Source organism: Fringilla coelebs (genome assembly GCF_963513975.1).
Source record: "Fringilla coelebs genome assembly, chromosome: 23".
NCBI classification, from domain to species: domain Eukaryota; kingdom Metazoa; phylum Chordata; class Aves; order Passeriformes; family Fringillidae; genus Fringilla; species Fringilla coelebs.
The window spans coordinates 2,962,269-2,979,207 of NC_140049.1; the positions used below are offsets into that span (position 1 = coordinate 2,962,269).

Genomic DNA, 16,939 nt, shown 5'->3' on the forward strand with positions numbered 1-16,939 from the left:
TTTTTGGCCTCGTTAATTTCTATTTCTTCTGGGTTTTTTTGTATATTTAAGTCTATTCTGCGCCACCTCTGTCCAGCAGGATTCAATTCCAGCAGCTCTGGGATATTTTGGGATGTTCCACCTGCCCTCACCTGTCCTTTAGGCTAAAACAATCCTCATTTTAGAGTGATTTGAAAAGCAGCTTAAAAATTCAACATGTTGTTTTGAGGGATAAAATAATTCCTTTAAAACCTCATTAGCACCCTGTTGAGGCAGGTTTTTCCCCCTTTTGAGGCAGGTTTTTCCCCCTTTTGAGGCAGGTTTTTCCCCCTTTTGAGGCAGGTTTTTCCCCCTTTTGAGGCAGGTTTTTCCCCATTTTGAGGCAGATTTTCCCCCTTTCCAAGCAATTTTTTTCCCATTTCCAGGCAAAATTTTTCCCCCTTTTCAGGCAGATGTTTCCTCTTTTCAAATACATTTTTTTTCCTCTTCCAGGTAGATTTTCCCCTCTTTTCAGACAGATTTTTTTCTCCCTTTCCAGGCAGACTTTCCCTCCTTTTTAGGAATTTTTTTCTCCTTTCCAGGCAGGTTTTTCCCCTTCCAATGTCTGCAAAATCCCTCGGGACTGGCAGCAGTAAAGCCTCTGGATTTGAACCTTTGTTCCCAATCCCATTTCCTCTGACATTCCCGTGGGATCACCCACCCACCCCATCCCTGGGACAATTCCCAGTGGATTTTTTCTCGTTTTTCCTCGTTTTTCTCCCTTTTCCAGCTGTTTTTTTGGGATCAGTGCTCCTGGAGGAGGCACAACTCACTAGAGGGCACCCACACCCAGCTCCTGCTGCTCTCCCTCCTTCCAGGATCCACATTCCCAGCTGGAGAAGGTGCTCAGGGACACCTCCCCATGGCTGAGGGTCGTTTTTCCTCATTTCCCAAACCCACAAATCCAAGTTTTTCCCCCTATCCCAAATCCCAGCGATGCCCCTTGGATCCCTCCAGCTGCATCTCAACATTCCCAGTTTTTTTGTTTCCTTCCTCCTCCCCTCTTTTCTTTCTGTTTTTCTTTTTCTCCCCTGGTTTATTCTTTATCCACAAAAGTTTTGGGATCTTGTGGGATCCAGGATCCATCCAGCCCCACAGGGGAGTGTCCCCATCACCATTTCCCTTCTTCTACCCCAAATCTTCCCTTCCTGCTTTTCCCCCAGGTGACAGCACTGACAGAGCAGGGGGTGACACTTGGTTTGATGATCCCAACGCTCCAAAGAACCCCCAAAAATAACCCCAAACCCCACACAGATCCCTAAGGCAAAAAAACCTCATTTTCTAGGTTTTTTTAAAGTTTTTTTTTTATATTTCCAAAGCAGGGACTGTCCAGCGAGGGAGGTGACACTTGGGGTTGCTTTGTTTGATGATCCCAAGACTCCAAAAAACCCCAAAAAAGAAACCCCACACCCCACACAGATCCCAAAGGAAAAAACCTCTTTTTTTTTTTTTTTTTTTTTTAGGGGTTTGGAGGGTTTTTTTGTATTTCCAAAGCAGGGACTGTCCAGCGAGGGAGGTGACGCCTCTGGGGTGTCCCTGGTGCCAGGGGGACGCAGCTTTGGGGTTCCTTTTATGGCTCTTCACCCACTCGGGGCACCGTCCCCACAGCGTTCTCCATCCCCTCCCATCTTCCCAGCGGGGTTTTTTTGGGATCCACACCCAAATCCAGCCCCTCCACATGGATCCAGCCCCACCAGAGGTTCCTCTCCCACGGATCCTGAGGCTCCTCAAGGTCACGTCCACGAAATCCCGTTTTTCCCACCGTTTGTCTTTTTTGGTAAAAAACCCTTTCCCCCCTCCCCACCCACCCCAAAACCCCGCTGTGAACCCCCCAAAATCCATCCTCCCTCAGCACTCCAGGGGTGCCGCCTGCACCTCCACGGCCAGGAGCTGTCCGCGGGGCTGCACGGGATAAACCACGCGCACGGCCCCGGCCCCGCGCAGCGCTTCCCGCCGGGATCCCGCCCGCGCCGCCACCCCCAGCAGCAGCAGGCACAGCAGCAGCGCCGTCACCAGCGTCCCCTGTCCCCACGGCATCCCCCGGCTGGCCTCTTTAGTCCTGGTCACCACACAGGCCACCCTGCCCGGCGATGCCACCGAGGTGACGTGCAGACACGCCCGGTACTCGGTGTCGGGGCGCAGCCGGGTGACGTTGAAGCCGTGGGTGCCCGCGGGGATCCGCGCCGAGCCCGGCCGCGAGCCCGGCGCCGAGCTGGCCCAGGTGAGGTTGGAGGAGACGGCGTTGAGGCACGGCCGCCAGGCCAGCAGCACGTGGTGGGGCTGGACGTCCACCACCAGCAGCTCCAGCTCGGCCCGGCCCAGCGGGAAGGAGCGGTTGACCAGCACGCGGACGCCGCGGGTGTCGGCGCCCAGCAGGTTGTGAGCCACGCACGTGTAGAGCCCGGCCTCGCCCGCCGCGATCCCGCGGATCTCCAGCGTCCCCTCCGAGTGCACCTTGAACTTCCCGTCGTCCCCGAACGGCAGCAGCTTCGCCCCGGCCGGCGTCACCCAGTAAATCTCCGGCTGCGGCTCGGCCAGCGCCCGGCAGTGCAGCGCCACGTCGTCGCCGACCCGCGCGTCCAGGCGCGCGGGGATGCTGCGGGCGGAGATGAGCGGCAGGCACTGCTCCGTCATCTCCCGGAACGGGACGTCGCGGATGTGGCGGCGCTGCAGGTCGGGGGGCTCGGCGCAGAGCGTGGACTGCGGCTCGATGAAGCGCACGCGGGGCCGCGTGCTGTTGACCCAGCGGATGACGCAGTCGCAGCGCAGCGGGTTGCCGTGGATGCTGATCTCCTGCAGGTTGGGCAGCGACTCCACCGTCTGCCGGTGCAAGGCACTTAGGGCGTTGTTGTTGAGCATCAGCGTCTCCAGCTGCGGAAGGTGCTGGAAGGCCTTGGGGTGGATGAAGGACAGCTTGGGGTTGTTGGTGACGTCCAGCTTGGTCAGCTCGGGGAGGTTGATGAGGGCGAACTGGTCGATGGACACCAGCTCGTCCATGTTGTTGAGGCCCAGCTCCTTGAGGTGCAGCATGTTGGTGAAGTCGCTCTGCTTGACCCTCTGCAGCGGGTTCTTGTTCAGATCCAGGAATTTCAGGCCGGGCACCTGCTGCAGAGCCCTCTTGGGGACGTCTGCCAGCTTGTTGTCGTAGAAGGAGAGGCTCTCCAGGCTCCTCAGCCCTTCCAGGGCGTAATCCGAGATCTCCCGCAGCTGCATCCCGGCCAGCACCAAACTCCGCAGGTTGCCCAGGGGCCGGAAATTCATGTCCAGGATGGCGTCCACCTTGTTCCCCCCGACCATGAGGATCTCCAGGCTGGGCAGCATCTGGAACCAGCGGCTGTCCAGCGTCCTCAGCAGGTTGGAGTTGAGGTGGAGCCGCAGGAGGCTGCCCAGGCCGGCGAAGGCGCGGGGGGCGATGCTGCGGAGCCGGTTGTGGTTCAGGTAGAGCTCCTGAAGGTTCCCCAAGCCCGGGAAGCTGCTGTCGGGCAGCTCGGAGAGCTGGTTCTCCTCCAGGTGCAGGCTGAGCAGCTGGGGCATGTTCCTGAGCCCGAAATCCCAGATATCAGAGAAGCTGTTCTGCGACAGATCCAGCTCCGACAGGTTCCGCAGGTAGCCCAGCTCGCCCTGCTCCAGCCTGGCGATGTTGTTGCTCTGCAGCAGCAGGGTCTGGGTGCCCTCGGGCAGCTCCGGCGGCACCGAGGTGATGAAGAGGTCGTTGCAGTCCACCGTGGCCGCCTCCCGGTAGGCGGAGCGGGGCGTGTACCAGGGCCGGATCTGGCAGACGCAGCGCGGGGGACACGCCACCCGCCAGGGCACCGTGGGCACGGCGCTGGCGGCCACCACGCACAGCAGGAGGCAGCTGGGCTGGAGGCCTCTCATTTTGGGCTGGAGGAGGTCACAGGGAGCATCCAGAGCTGGCCACGGGGGGACGGCGGTGACGGCGAGGTGGGGACGGCGCCCGTGGGGGGAGATGATCCATGCGAGCCCCGGGAAGGGTCGGCCCCTGCTTGGCGCCCCCAAAATGGGAGCTCGGAGTGTGGGGGCAGCTCAGTCAGAGCTGGGGCTCTTCTCCCTCCCCACAGGAGTCATTCCCATGCTTGGCTGCATCTTCTGGGCTCCTCCTCGAGGTCATTCCTGGGAAAACAGCAAAGTTGGGTTAGAGGAAGGTTTGGGGAGCAAGGGACAGGATGGGGAGGTACGAACCACCAGGACCCTGCCTGGGACTCCCAGTGCCCTCAGAACTGCCCAGCAAATCCATGAATTCCATTTTATACCCATGGCATTCACTCTGCCCTCCCATCCCAGAGAATTATCCCATGGAATCTGCCCAGGATGCCCCCGGATCTGTGGCTGAGCAGGACCGGAGCTGTGGGAGTTGGGAATAATTATCCATGGGAATCATCTTCCTGTGGGCTCTGCTCCATGCTCCTCAACCTCCCCAGCTCCAAATTCCCCCATCCAGGAGCTCCAGCCCCATTTGCAGCCCTCCAGTGGGAATTTCCTTAGGGAAAATCATCCCCCAAACATCGGGAATGCTCTGGGGTGGGGTCTGGGATAGGTTTGAACCCTCCAGCATCTCCTGCCCCTCTCCCAGTCCAGCCTTTAATTCCATTATTTCCTCCAGCTCTCCCGCCCCACACTGACCCCAATCCAACCTTTTCTTCCCTTAAAAGCCCCTCACCCAGCAGGGAAAAAAAACAACAACAAAACCCAAAAACATTAAAAGAGTGGGAAGAGCAAAGTTTCAGTTTTATCCCCGCCGTGCTCTCCCTGAGCCGAGTTTATTCCACATCGACTCCTCCCGGATCGATCCCGCTCTTTTCCCTCCTTCCCCACTGCTTTTAAAGCAGCTCCTGCAGAACCAGCATGAAAGGAGAGGATGGATCCATCGATTCCCGCTTCCCTCTGATGGATCCACACCTTTCCTTTTAAGTGCTCCGGCGTTTTTGGGTCTGTAAAAGTCTCCAGCTGTTCAAATACCTCGGGAATATTTTCTCCTTTAAAAACAAAATATTCTGGAGGAATTTGGGGGTGTTTATTTGTTTTCTTTGAGGTGTGAAGGAAAGGCTGAGAAAGGCACCTGGTTCCAGCTCTGGTTTTCCAGGGAAAACCTCCCCAGCTCCGCTGGTTTTGTCCATCATTGGATTTTATCCCGTTTTTCCCAGCACAGGGCAGGGTTGCATGGATAAATCTTGGATATGGAATAATCCAGGGCTTTGAGTGAGTCATAGGATGGGAACTTGTGGGAAAATGGGTGGATTTGGGAAAACTTGGGACTAAAATTCACAGAAAGGAACAAACTGGGAGAAAAGGAAGAGCTTTAGCAGTGAGTGATCCCTCCTGAGGGGGGAAAATCCCAGGAAAGGGATGGGGCTGATCCGCTGTGCCTGGGAAGCAGCTCCTGGAATTCCTGCAGGGCTGGTGGCACCTCCAGCCTGCTGGGGACAGGGTGGCCCTGCCTGCTGTCCCTGCTGGTCCTGAGTGTGACATTCCCGAGGGATGGCAGCTCCCAGGGCTGCTCCTGGGGGAGATCTTGGAGCGAGGAGCTGCTCTCCAGCTTTTCCAGCTTCTCTGGATTCCCTGGATTCCTCAGCTTCTCCTTTTTCTCTGGATTCCTCATTTTCACCAGCTTCTCCATCTCTGGATTGTCCATCTTCCCCAGCTTCTCTGGCTTCTCCATTTTCCCCATTTTCTCCAACTTCTCTTGCTTCTCCAGTTTTTCCATCTTCCCTGGCTTCCCCAATTTCTCCCTTTTTCCCAGCTTCTCCATCTTTCCTGGCTTTTCCAGCTACTCCAGCTTCTCCATCTTCTTCATCTTCTCCATCATCCCAGGGTGTTCCAACCTGGCCTGGGACACTCCAGGGATGGAGCAGCCACGGATTCTCTTGGAATTCCATCCCAGCTCCTGCTAGGGAGGGATTTCATCCCAAAATTTAACTTCAGCAAGGAAACTGGGACTCCCCAGCATCTCCCAACTCCGAGCAAACCCTGGCGTGGGAACGGCGCCTCCTCCCCGAGACTGGAACCTCGGCAGGGAAAACGAGCAGAGAAAGGGAGGGAAGAAGGAGAAATGAAAAGGGACAAAGGAGAAGCACAGGGGAAAAGGAGAAATGCGGGGAAAAAGGAGAAAATAAAGGGACAAAAGAGAAATTAAGGGACAAAAATGAGAAATAAAAAAGGATAAAGAAGAAATACAACGGGGAAAAAGAAGAAATAAATAAAAGGACAAAGAAGAAATAAACGAAGGGACAAAGGAGGAATAAATAGAGGGACAAAGGGCCCCGAATGTCGCCGGCACCGTGGCAACCGCCCCCCCTCGCCCCTCATCTGTATGCCCGGGCTGAGCCCCGCGGCCGCCGCGGCTCCATGGAAACCCCGAGCTCCCGGAGCCCCGCGCCGCAGGCGGGAGATGGGGCCGAGGAGCTGCCGCAGGGAAAACTTCGGAGCGTTCCCAGAAATTCCGGGGGGTTTTGGAGCTCGGCAGCTGCGGGGTGGGTGTTCCCGAGGCGGATGTCGCCGGGATGGGAGGATTTTCCCGGGATGGGAAGGTGTTCCTGGAATATGAAAGTTTTCCTGGGATGGAAGGGTTTTGCTGGGATACCAGGCTCTTCCTGGAATATGAGTTTTCCTGAAATATGAGGGTTTTTCCTGGAATTATGAGGCTCTTCCTGGAATATGAATTTTCCTGAAATCCGAGGGTTTTCCTGGGATACCAGGCCATTCCCACCCCCTTTCCAGCAGCTTCACCCCCCTAAACCCAGCGCCACCCCCGAGGGTGACACGGCGTGGGACAGCGCTGTCCCCATCGTGTGCCACCCCGTGTCCCTCACAGCAGCCTCCAGCTGCCATTTCGGGATGTTTTTCCCTAAAAAAACATCTCCACAAATCGGGGAACACCTGGCAAAGTCCCTGCCGAGGTCTGAGCCGGGATTTTTGCTGGGGAAAAGCAGCTTTGGAAGCGTTTGCTTGGAGCTTTTCCCAGCGGAGGGAGGGTGCGTTTAGCTGGGATTTTGGGAAAAAATCCTTCCCCACGAGGGCTTTCCCCACCCTGGAAGTGTCCAAACCCAGGCTGGGCAGAATTTGGATCCACCAGAATGAGCAGAATCCGCTCCAAACTCCATTTTTCCAGCGATTTCTCCCCTCGCTCAATCCTTGTTTTGTGCACGGGGCTGGGATTTTTATTTTTTAATTATTTTTTTTCCCCCATCCTCCTGCATCTCCGCGGGCAGGGAGGGCGATAACGTGATTCCTGTTTTTCCTGCTTGTCTGGGAGGCAGCCGGGAGATAAAAACGCAGCCGGGAGCGGCTGAAGAGCTCGGCTCCAGCTCGGGAGCCCGCGGGCAGCAGCCGCCTCTTATCTCTTATCTCGGTGCTTCTCTTCCTCTCTCCGGCTGGATTTTAATGAGGAGGGCTGGGAAATCATCCTGGTGTGCTCATCCGGGCGCTCCCAGCCTTTGGAATTGTTGTCTCAGCTCTGGAATCGTCTCTGGAATTGGTTTGGTCGTGGTTTTCTCCCTCCAAACCTTCCCACAGGTTCCTGCGGTATCCCTGATCCAGGATCAACCTCCAGGCTGGAAAAAGGGGCAGAATTTGGCCCCTCTCTGCTGCAAGCCGCACATTCCAGAGGGATTTGGATGCCACAGTCATTCCCTAAGGATCGAACATCCCATCCCGAGGGAGCTTGGGAGGCTGAGGAGATGCTCAGATCTCTGGGCTGGGTCCCTTCTTCAAAATTCAGCTTTTGGAGCTTGGCCTTTCTGAAAGTTCATCCCTGTCAGGATAAATCCCGTGGGATTTTCAGCCTGGAAGCCTCAAATCCACAATTTTCAGCCAGGAAATCTCAAATCCATGATTTTCAATCAGGAAGATTTTCCTGATTTTCAATCAGGAAGCCTCAAATCCGTGATTTTCAGCCAGGAAGTCTCAAATCCATGATTTTCAGCCAGGAAGTCTCAAATCTGCGATTTTCAACTAGGAAATCTCAAATCTATGATTTTCAACCAGGAAATCTCAAATCCATGATTTTCAATCAGGAAGATTTTCCTGATTTTCAGCCAGGAAGCCTCAAATCCACAATTTTCAACCAGGAAGCTTCAAATCCCTGATTTTCAGCCCAGAAGCCTCAAATCCATGATTTTCAGCCAGGAAATCTCAAATCCCTGATTTTCAACCAGGAAGATTTTCCTGATTTTCAGCCAGGAAGCCTCAAATCCACAATTTTCAACCAGGAAGCTTCAAATCCCTGATTTTCAGCCAGGAAATCTCAAATCTGTCATTTTCAGCCCCCGGGCCATCTCATTTTATCCCCGAGCCTCAGGCCATGGGGTTAACCTGGAGCATCTGGAATTGCCCAAATTCCATGCGGGAAAAAGCCGGCTGAGCTCTGCCCCCGGAGAAATCCGGGATTGGGGAGATGGAATTTCAGCTGGATTGTCCTTCCCTCTGGAAAATCCAGGTTTTTCACCCCCTCCAGCCGTGCTGGGCTGCGGCTCTCTGCATTTTTGGGAGCGGCTCCAGCGCCTGGCAGCGGCTCCGGGCTGCAGCAGGAGCTGAACTCCGGCTGTGCCTGCGGATCGCCGATCCCAAATCCCACATTTCCGACGGAAAATAAGAACATTCCAGGCAGAAAGGGGGCGGGGAAGGAGGAAAAAGCTGATTTTGGGGAATTTATCTCCCTGCCACCTCTTTTTTTTTAATGATTTGCAGAGCCTCGGCTCCTTTCCCCTCCCACACAGGGCGGGTTCCGTGGAATTTCCCAATCCAGGCAGGGAGGTCGCGGGTGCATTCCCAGAATATCCCAAATATTCCCCTCCTGCCCCACGCCCTTCCTGGCTGTTCCTGCCTGGTTTTTCCGGAGCCATCCCCAGGATCTCCTTCCTCAGGGATAATTTGGAGCCCTTCAGCCTCTCGAAGTTGTCGATGAGGGTTCCAGGGGAGGCTTCCAAGTGGGATTTTCTTCCAGATTTTGGGAAATTCTGTGATCAGAGCTGCTCCAGTCCCTGCACTGGGAACTGTGGGGAACTGGGAGCCCCCAGCATTCCCACAGAGAGATCCTGGATTTCCCCAGCATCCCAGAGAAATCCAGAGTTCCCTGAGATCCCAGAGAGATCCAGAATTCCCCGAGCATCCCAGAGAGATCCAGGATCCCCTGAGCATCCCAAAGAGGTTTGGGATGCCGTGAGCATCCCAAGAAAAGTTCAGGATTGCCTGAGCATCCCAGAGAGATCCAGGCTTCCCTGAGGATCTCAAAAAAGTTTGGGATTCCCTGAGCATCCCAGAGAAACCCAGAATCTCCTGAGCATCCCAGAGAGATCCAGGATTCCCTGAACATCCCAGAGAGGTTTGGGATACCCTGAGAATCCCAGAAAAAGTTCAGGATTCCCTGGACATCCCAGAGAGATCCAGGATTCCCTGGGAATCCCAAAAAAGTTTGGGATGCCCTGAGCATCCCAGGAAAAGTTCAGGATTCCCTGAGCATCCCAGGGAAAGTTCAGGATTCCCTGAGCATCCCCCCAGAGAGATCCAGGATTCCCTGAGATCCCAGAGAGATCCAGGATTCCCTGAACATCCAAGAGAGGTTTGGGATGCCATGAGCATCCCAGGAAAAGTTCAGGATTCTCTGAGCATCCCAGAGAAATCGAGGATTCCCTGAGGATCCCAGGAAAAGTTCAGGATTGCCTGAGTATGCCAGAGAGATCCGGGCTTCCCTGAGGATCTCAAAAAAGTTTGGGATTCCCTGAGCATCCCAGAGAAATCCAGGGTTCCCTGAGGATCCCAAGAAAAGTTCAAGATTTCCTGAGCATCCCAGAGAGATCCAGGATTCCCTGAGAATCCCAGAGAGGTTTGGGATGCCCTGAGAATCCCAGGAAAAGTTCAGGATTCCCTGAGCATCCCAGAGAGGTGGCAAAGGGCGAGCAGCCGGGCTGACAGGCTGGGACACAACCCTGAAATTGAACTTTTATCAACTCTGGGATCCAAAACCCACCGGGAATTCACAGAGAAATTCCTGGGAAAGGGCCGGGGATGCCACAGGGGCCAGGGAGCAGGAGCAGGATGGAATCGCTGAGCCCTCATTAGGGTGAATTAAAATGACAATTGCAATTAGTGAGAGTTAATTGTTCCGATGGCTGCGCAGATTGGGGGAGTTCATTGTGCTGGCTCCCAGGTGGGGCCTGGAGCGGACATGGATCGGGAATGGGAATGGGAATGGATTGGGAATGGATCAGACAATGGATCTCACCTGCTGAGAAACACCAGGATCCCCGTCCCATCCCATGGATCCCATCCCATCCCATTATCCCATCCCATCCCATGGATCTCATCCCATTATCCCATCCCATCCCATGGATCCCATCCCATCCCATGGATCCCATCCCATCCCATGGATCTCATCCCATCCCATGGATCCCATCCCATCCCATGGATCCCATCCCATCCCATGGATCCCATCCCATCCCATCCCATCCCATCCCATCCCATGGATCTCATCCCATCCCATCCCATCCCATCCCATCCCATGGATCTCATCCCATCCCATCCCATCCCATCCCATCCCATGGATCCCATCCCATCCCATCCCATGGATCCCATCCCACCCCATCCCATGGATCCCATCCCACGGATCCAATCCCATGGATCCCATCCCATTCCCTCCCATTTTCTGGGATCAGGCCGGGTTTTTCCATCCCATGAGTGCAGGGGAAAGCTCAGGATCCACATCCCGCTGGAAAATCCCTCTCTGGCAGCCCAGGGAAGGGCTCAGCCCCCCAGAATTCCATAAATCCAGCGCTGCTCCGTGCATTCCCAGTGTCCTGCATTCTCTGTGTCATTCCCAGTGACCTTCCCAGCTCGGGAACGATCGATAATTAATTCCTCATTAACGCCGCCTCATTTGCAGAGCAGCTCCCCCCAAACCTCCCCCTCCTTCCCTTCCCTTCCCCCTCCAAGGGCACCGGGATGGGGACAGGAATGTCGGGAATGTCAAAGGGTTGGAGCTCCCGGGAATGTCAAAGGCTTTGAGCTCCCAAATCCCCGTGGTTTTCCATGAATTGTGGGATCCAAAGGACAGAGGCCATTGCATCCCAAGCAATCCACAATTTTCCAGCTGGAGAAGGCGGCTCCCGGCATTCCAGGATCCTGGATTGGTTGGAAAACCTCCCAGCCCCCAGATCCAGAGGTTGGGAGCGCGGCCCCTCGGGGTTTTTTTTGGGAAGAAATATTCCTGCGGCCTGGTGTTGGTGTGGGATTCCCTCCAGAGGGAGAAATCCAGGCTCCTTCAGCTTCCCCCAGGCAGGGAGAGCGGAATTCCAGGATATTGGAAGTGAAAAAAAAACCTCAGGAATCACACCTGGGTGTGATTAAAACCAAACCCGTGGTGGGAGCGCTCCTGGTGCTTCTCCAGAGGTTCCTGTGGTTGGGAAAAAATTCCTGTGGTTAGGAAAAATATTTTTGTGGTTGGGAAAAATATTCCTGTGGTTGGGAAAAATATTCCTGTGGTTGGGAAAAATATTCCTGTGGCTCATTGTTGTTGCTGCAGGGGGGAATGCTGCACAGGGAAGAGGCTGGAGAGGGCTGGAGAAGAGGGAATCTCGCTGGAGAAGTGGGAATTCTGCTGGAGAAGAGGGAATCTCACTGGAGAAACAGGAATCTGGCTGGAAAACTGGGAATTCTGCTGGAGGACCAGGAATTCTGTTGGAAAACCAGGAATTTCATTGGAGAACCAGGAATCTCACAGGAGAACCGGGAATTCTGCTGAAGAACCAGAAATCTCACTGGAGAACCGGGAATCTGGCTGGAGAATGGGGAATTCTACTGGAGAACAAGGAATCTCCCTGGAGAACTGGGAATTCTTCTGGAGAATGGGAAATTCTGCTGGAGAGCAGGGAATCTCACTGGAGAACTGAGAATCTCACTTGAGAACCAGGAATTTCCCTGGAGAACTGGGAATTCTGCTGGAGAAGAGGGAATCTCACTGGAGAACCAGGAATTCTGCTGAAGAACCAGGAATCTCACTGGAGAATCAGGAATCTGGCTGAAGAATGGGGAATTCTACTGGAGAACCAGGAATCTCACTGGAGAAACAGGAATCTGGCTGGAAAACTGGGAATTCTGCTGGAGAACAGGGAATCTCACTGGAGAAACAGGAATTCTGCTGAAGAACCAGGAATCTCCCTGGAGAACTGGGAATTCTGCTGGAGAATGGGGAATTCTGGTGGAGAGCAGGGAATCTCCCTGGAGAACCGGGAATTTCGCTCCACCTGGCCTTTCCTGCTTCCAGTTTTTTGTCCCTCCATCCATGGATGAATCTGCTCCCCCCAGAGGAAAGGGAGGCAGGGATGGGGCAGCGATTCCAGGGAATTGCAGAGTCGGGAATGGCTGCTGGGATGGGGTCACAAAGAGCAGGGAGACCCCCAGGGCCGCTCCCATGGAATTCCAGCTCAGGGTGGCAGCCCTGGGAGCGCCGTGGGAGCCGTTCCCAATCCCAAGGAAGGCTCTCCCTGCTTTTTTCCTGGAGCATTCCGGCCTCTTTGGATGTCAGAAAGGCCTGGAATGACCAAACCCCTGGGAATCGCATCCCAGCCGTGTCTGCAGGATCCAGGGATTCTCCTGGGGGAGCCGATCCTGCCCTGGGGATCCCTGGATCCCGCAGCCTCCAGGGCCTCTGGAATTCCACAAGAGCTCTGGAATTCCACGAGGACTCTGGAATTCCACAAGGACACGAGGTCCTGCTGCCAGGGGACAGCCCGAGGTGGCCCAGCTCCCAATTCCCAACAAATTCCAAGTCTGGAATCGCTGGCCGCGGATCAGGGCGGAAAGGAGGGAAGCTCCAGCAGAAAAAAAAACCCCAAAAAACCGGGAAAAGATCAAATCCAAGCTTTTCAAGCGGATCCAGCCCCGCCAAGGAAGGGGAACAACCCCCAGCATCCCAAAAAAAGCCGTGGATCGGCGCCGATGCCAAGGAGTCATTAGGAATCCTAAGGAAAACCTACGGTTGCCATGGCAACTGCCAGGCACGGCTCCGGGGCTGCCTCACCCCCTCCCCGGGCACGGAGCGGATCCGTGGGATGGAGGCAAATCCCTCTGGAAGCGCCGGGAAAGGCTGGGGGAGCCGGGGAGGGGAGGGAGCAGCGCTGTTTTTGTGGAATTTTGGGGGCTGAGCCTCTCCCGGCGCTCCCAGAGAGGGATTTTCCAGCGGGATGTGGATCCTGCGCATCCCCCCCTGCGCCCACCGGGTGGGAAAACCCCTCCCTGATTCCCGGTAAATTCCATTTTCCAGCTTATCTGGGATAAAATCGTCCCTCTGAGCGCTGGGAGAGGAGGGAAAAGGGAATTGATCCATGGAGGAAAACTGGGATGAGCCAGGCTGAGCTCAAACACCGCTGGAGCCGGAGCTGGAACGGCCCTGGAGCAGGAAGGAAAAGCTTTGGAGAGCCAAGGAACTCATCCCAGCTGCTCATCCCCCTCATTCCCATGGAAAAATCCCTCAGTTTCCAGGGATTCTGCAACAGGAAAGAGGAAAACCTGGAAAATGCAGCAGGAAAAGCTGATCCCTGTTCCCATAGACCTCGAGGGCTGCTGGTGGAACCAAATTCCATCTCCTAAATCCATCTTCCAAATCCATCTCCCAAATCCATCTTCCAAGTCCCTTTTCCAAATCCATTGTCCCAAATCCATCTCCCAAATCCATCTTCCAAGTCCCTTTTCCAAGTCCCTTTTCCAAATCCATCTCCCAAATCCATTTTCCAAACCCTTCTCCCAATCCATTTCCCAACACAAGCGTGGGCACAGCGGGAGAAATTCCCGCCCTCCCATCTTTTCAGCATCTTGGGAATTCCAGGAAAACTGGGAAAAATCCATGGCCAAGCCAGGGAGGACAACCCTGCCCAAGGAAGCAGCACTTCCCAAGGGAATTTTACTGGGAAAAAATGAGCCAAGGAATTCTTAAAGAGCCGTAAAAACAGCTGGAAAATAGCCCTGAAATCCCTTTTTTTAACAAGAATTCCATGGAAAGGGAATTCCATGGAATTCCAGCAGGGGATTTCAGCGTGGATGGAAATTCAGGGACCTGGAATTTTGAAGGATTGACCCTGATCCTGCCCCTGGGTGCTTCCAAAGGGATGAATCCTGCCAAACTCCAGGAATTCAGGAATGCCGGAGCTTCCCAGAGCCAGGATTGGGACAACCAATCCCGGCAGCTCGTGGGAGTTGGGAAAAGTGACTCAGAAATGGGACCGAGCTCAGAATTTTCCATGGGAATCCAAACATTCCTGGGAAAAACGCGGCTCCGCAGCAATTTGCAGATCGGGATCAAAGCCTCCGCCCCATTTCCTCTTTTTTTTTGGGATTTCAAGGCGAGGGAGAGGCTTTGATGAGGCGTCAAACGCCGCTCGGAGCAGCCAAAATATTCCTTGAAATGTAAAGATCATCCTGGAAAGGGCGATGGAAAAGCTTTGGAAAAGCTTCTGCTGGCACAGACCCAATTGGAGCATTTTTAACGGATCATAAATAGGAAAAATTCCCATTTTCCCCCCTGTTTTTCCAGGTAGAATTTGTATTTTTAAGGCTTTTTCTCCCCCGTCTTTATTCCCAAAGGTCCTGCTGGGAATCGGGGAAGCAAAGCTGCTTCTTTTCCTTCCTAAAAAAGATCTGGAGCCGGCTGCTCTGATCCTTTGGGAAAAGATGGTTAAGATGCAAAACCCCTTTTCCTCCTGATTCCAAATTCCTCATTTAAAATTCCCTATTAAAGCCTCTCTCTTCCCCAAAATCCAATTTATTTTTTTACCTCAGCCTGGATTCTCCTCATTTTGGCCACGTGGAAGGACAAAGCACCCTCAAATTTCACCTGGCATTGATTATTTTTGATAGGATCGTTCTAAATTCCATTAAAAATGGGATTTTTAACAGAGATTGGGAGACTCTGGAGCCTCAGGAAGATCCAGGATCATTCCTGGAGGGGGAAACCCGCCCTTAATTCCAAGCAGAGCTGGTGAATAATTAATCCCGAATAACATATCCCAAATAATTTATCCCCGAATAATTTATGGATCCAGTCTGGGTGAGAGGAGCCCCAGACTTCAGTCCCAATTAGGGCCTTTGTGAATTGTCTGGGAACGGATCCCAATTTTTCCCATATTTATTTGTTTTCTGGGATCGGAGCCGCCGCACAATTCCTGCTTTTCCCCGGTGTTTGCAAACAGCTCCCGCTGCCAGCATTTGGAGGGGGGTTTTCCAGCCCCTATCCCACCTTGGAATCTGTGGGAATTCTCGTGGGAATGATCCCCAAGAAGTCCTGGCTGGATGGAGAGAGGACAGCAAAGGCTCCCGAGGCGATTTTCCCAAAAAATCCTAAAATTCGGCCGCTGGATCAGCCTTTTCCAAAGCTTTCCATAAATAAATGGGGGGCCTGGAATGCTGCTGGGAATTCCAGAGGCTGCCTGGGTCCTGCAGAAATGGATGCTGGAAGTTTCCAGGTTCATCCAGGTTTATCCAGGTTTATCCAGGTTTATCCCTTGACTCAGGAGCAGCGATCCCGATCCCAAAATTCCACCCCCAAATCCCAGTGCGGGGCTTTATCCACAGGGAACGCCCCCAGATTTCAGGAGTTTTGAACTCATCCCATTTTCCTGCTTATCCCAGTGCCCTGGCAGGAAGCAGCAGCTGGGATTGGGATTCTCCTTCCCGAGCTGGGTTGGGAATGATTCCCTTGGGAATAATCCCATAAAACCAAAGCCAGGCGGGGGGAAGAGATCCCAGCCCTCATTCCAGGGACTGGGACCTTGGGATTGGGAACAGACAGCGGGAACGGCTCCTTCTTGTCCTGGAAAAGGGATTTGGGAGCAAAAGGGGGGGGTGGTGATGAATTTTTGTGTCCTTTTGGGACATCAGGAATGTTATCCCATGGAATCTCCCAGGGAAGGGAAGAGGCGTTAATGACCTGAGCGATCCAGGAGGAAATCCGGGAATGAAGGGGCAGAGCCTCGAGTTTGGGATTCACCCGCACAGGTGACATTCCCAACCAGTTCTGGACATTCCCGGCATCCCCCCAGTCCCTGTCCTCGCCAGGAAATCCAGGAACACATCCCAAAAGGGCAGGGAAGTGTTTTTCCAGAGGAAAGCAGGAGCAGGGACGATCCCTGGGCTTCAGGAGAAGGAGCCGTGGCTGGGCAGGGCGGCGGGAGCGCTGCTCCACCTCTGGGATGGGAATTCCATGGGAATCCGAGATTCCACGGGAATGGGAACAGCTCCTCTGAACCCCCGAGGGGGCAATTCCAGCTCAGCGCCCGCGGTTTTGGGAATGGCGAATTCCTGCAGCCCTGCTGAGGCTGGATGGGGTCGGGATGGGGCCGGATCAGGATCCTGCAGAATTCCCGGCCCTTTTCCCTGTGCCAGAGGAATCCCACGGGCTCTGCCGGGGCCCTGGGCACGGCTCAGCTCCCGGTTTTCCTCTGTGGATGGGAAGAGCGATCCCGGCCAAAGGGAAGGGTTGGGAACGGCCGAGGAGCAGAGGCCGAGCCCAGCCCTCAGACCCCGATCCTGCTCTGCCACTTCCAGCGGCGCCAGCAGGTGACAAAGCCGCTCCCACTGCCCGCAGAGGGGACACAGAGAGCCGGGAATGCCAGGAAAAGCCTCAGCAGGGCGGGATCAGCATCCCCTGGCACAGGGAGCGGGGGCTGGAGCCGGGGGATGCTGCCCCGTGTCCCTGCGGTGACCTGAGGGACATCCCAGGACAATCCCCAGGACGGGGAATCTTGTCCTGAGCCACCTCCCGGCCGCCGCAGGCTCGGGATGAGGGAGGCAGGGATGAGCCATTCCCATCCCGGGCTGCAGGATCGGGGCTCCGGGGAACGCAGGGCTGGGTCCTGGCTCGGCACCAGCGCCGCGTCCCGAGGAGGGGACAGGGAGGGGACAGGGAGGAGGGGACACA

The 16,939-nt window shown here is 54.7% G+C and overlaps 1 protein-coding gene across 1 annotated transcript; it reads right to left on the reverse strand.

The window, feature by feature from the left end:
- Positions 1-1,866: 1,866 nt before the first annotated feature.
- On the reverse strand, positions 1,867-3,894 carry LRRN2 (leucine rich repeat neuronal 2; the record flags this gene model as incomplete). The annotated part of the gene is made up of 1 exon (XM_084220491.1): positions 1,867-3,894. The coding sequence occupies one exon, from the start codon at positions 3,892-3,894 to the stop codon at positions 1,867-1,869; it is 2,028 nt and encodes a 675-aa protein (XP_084076617.1).
- Positions 3,895-16,939: the final 13,045 nt, after the last annotated feature.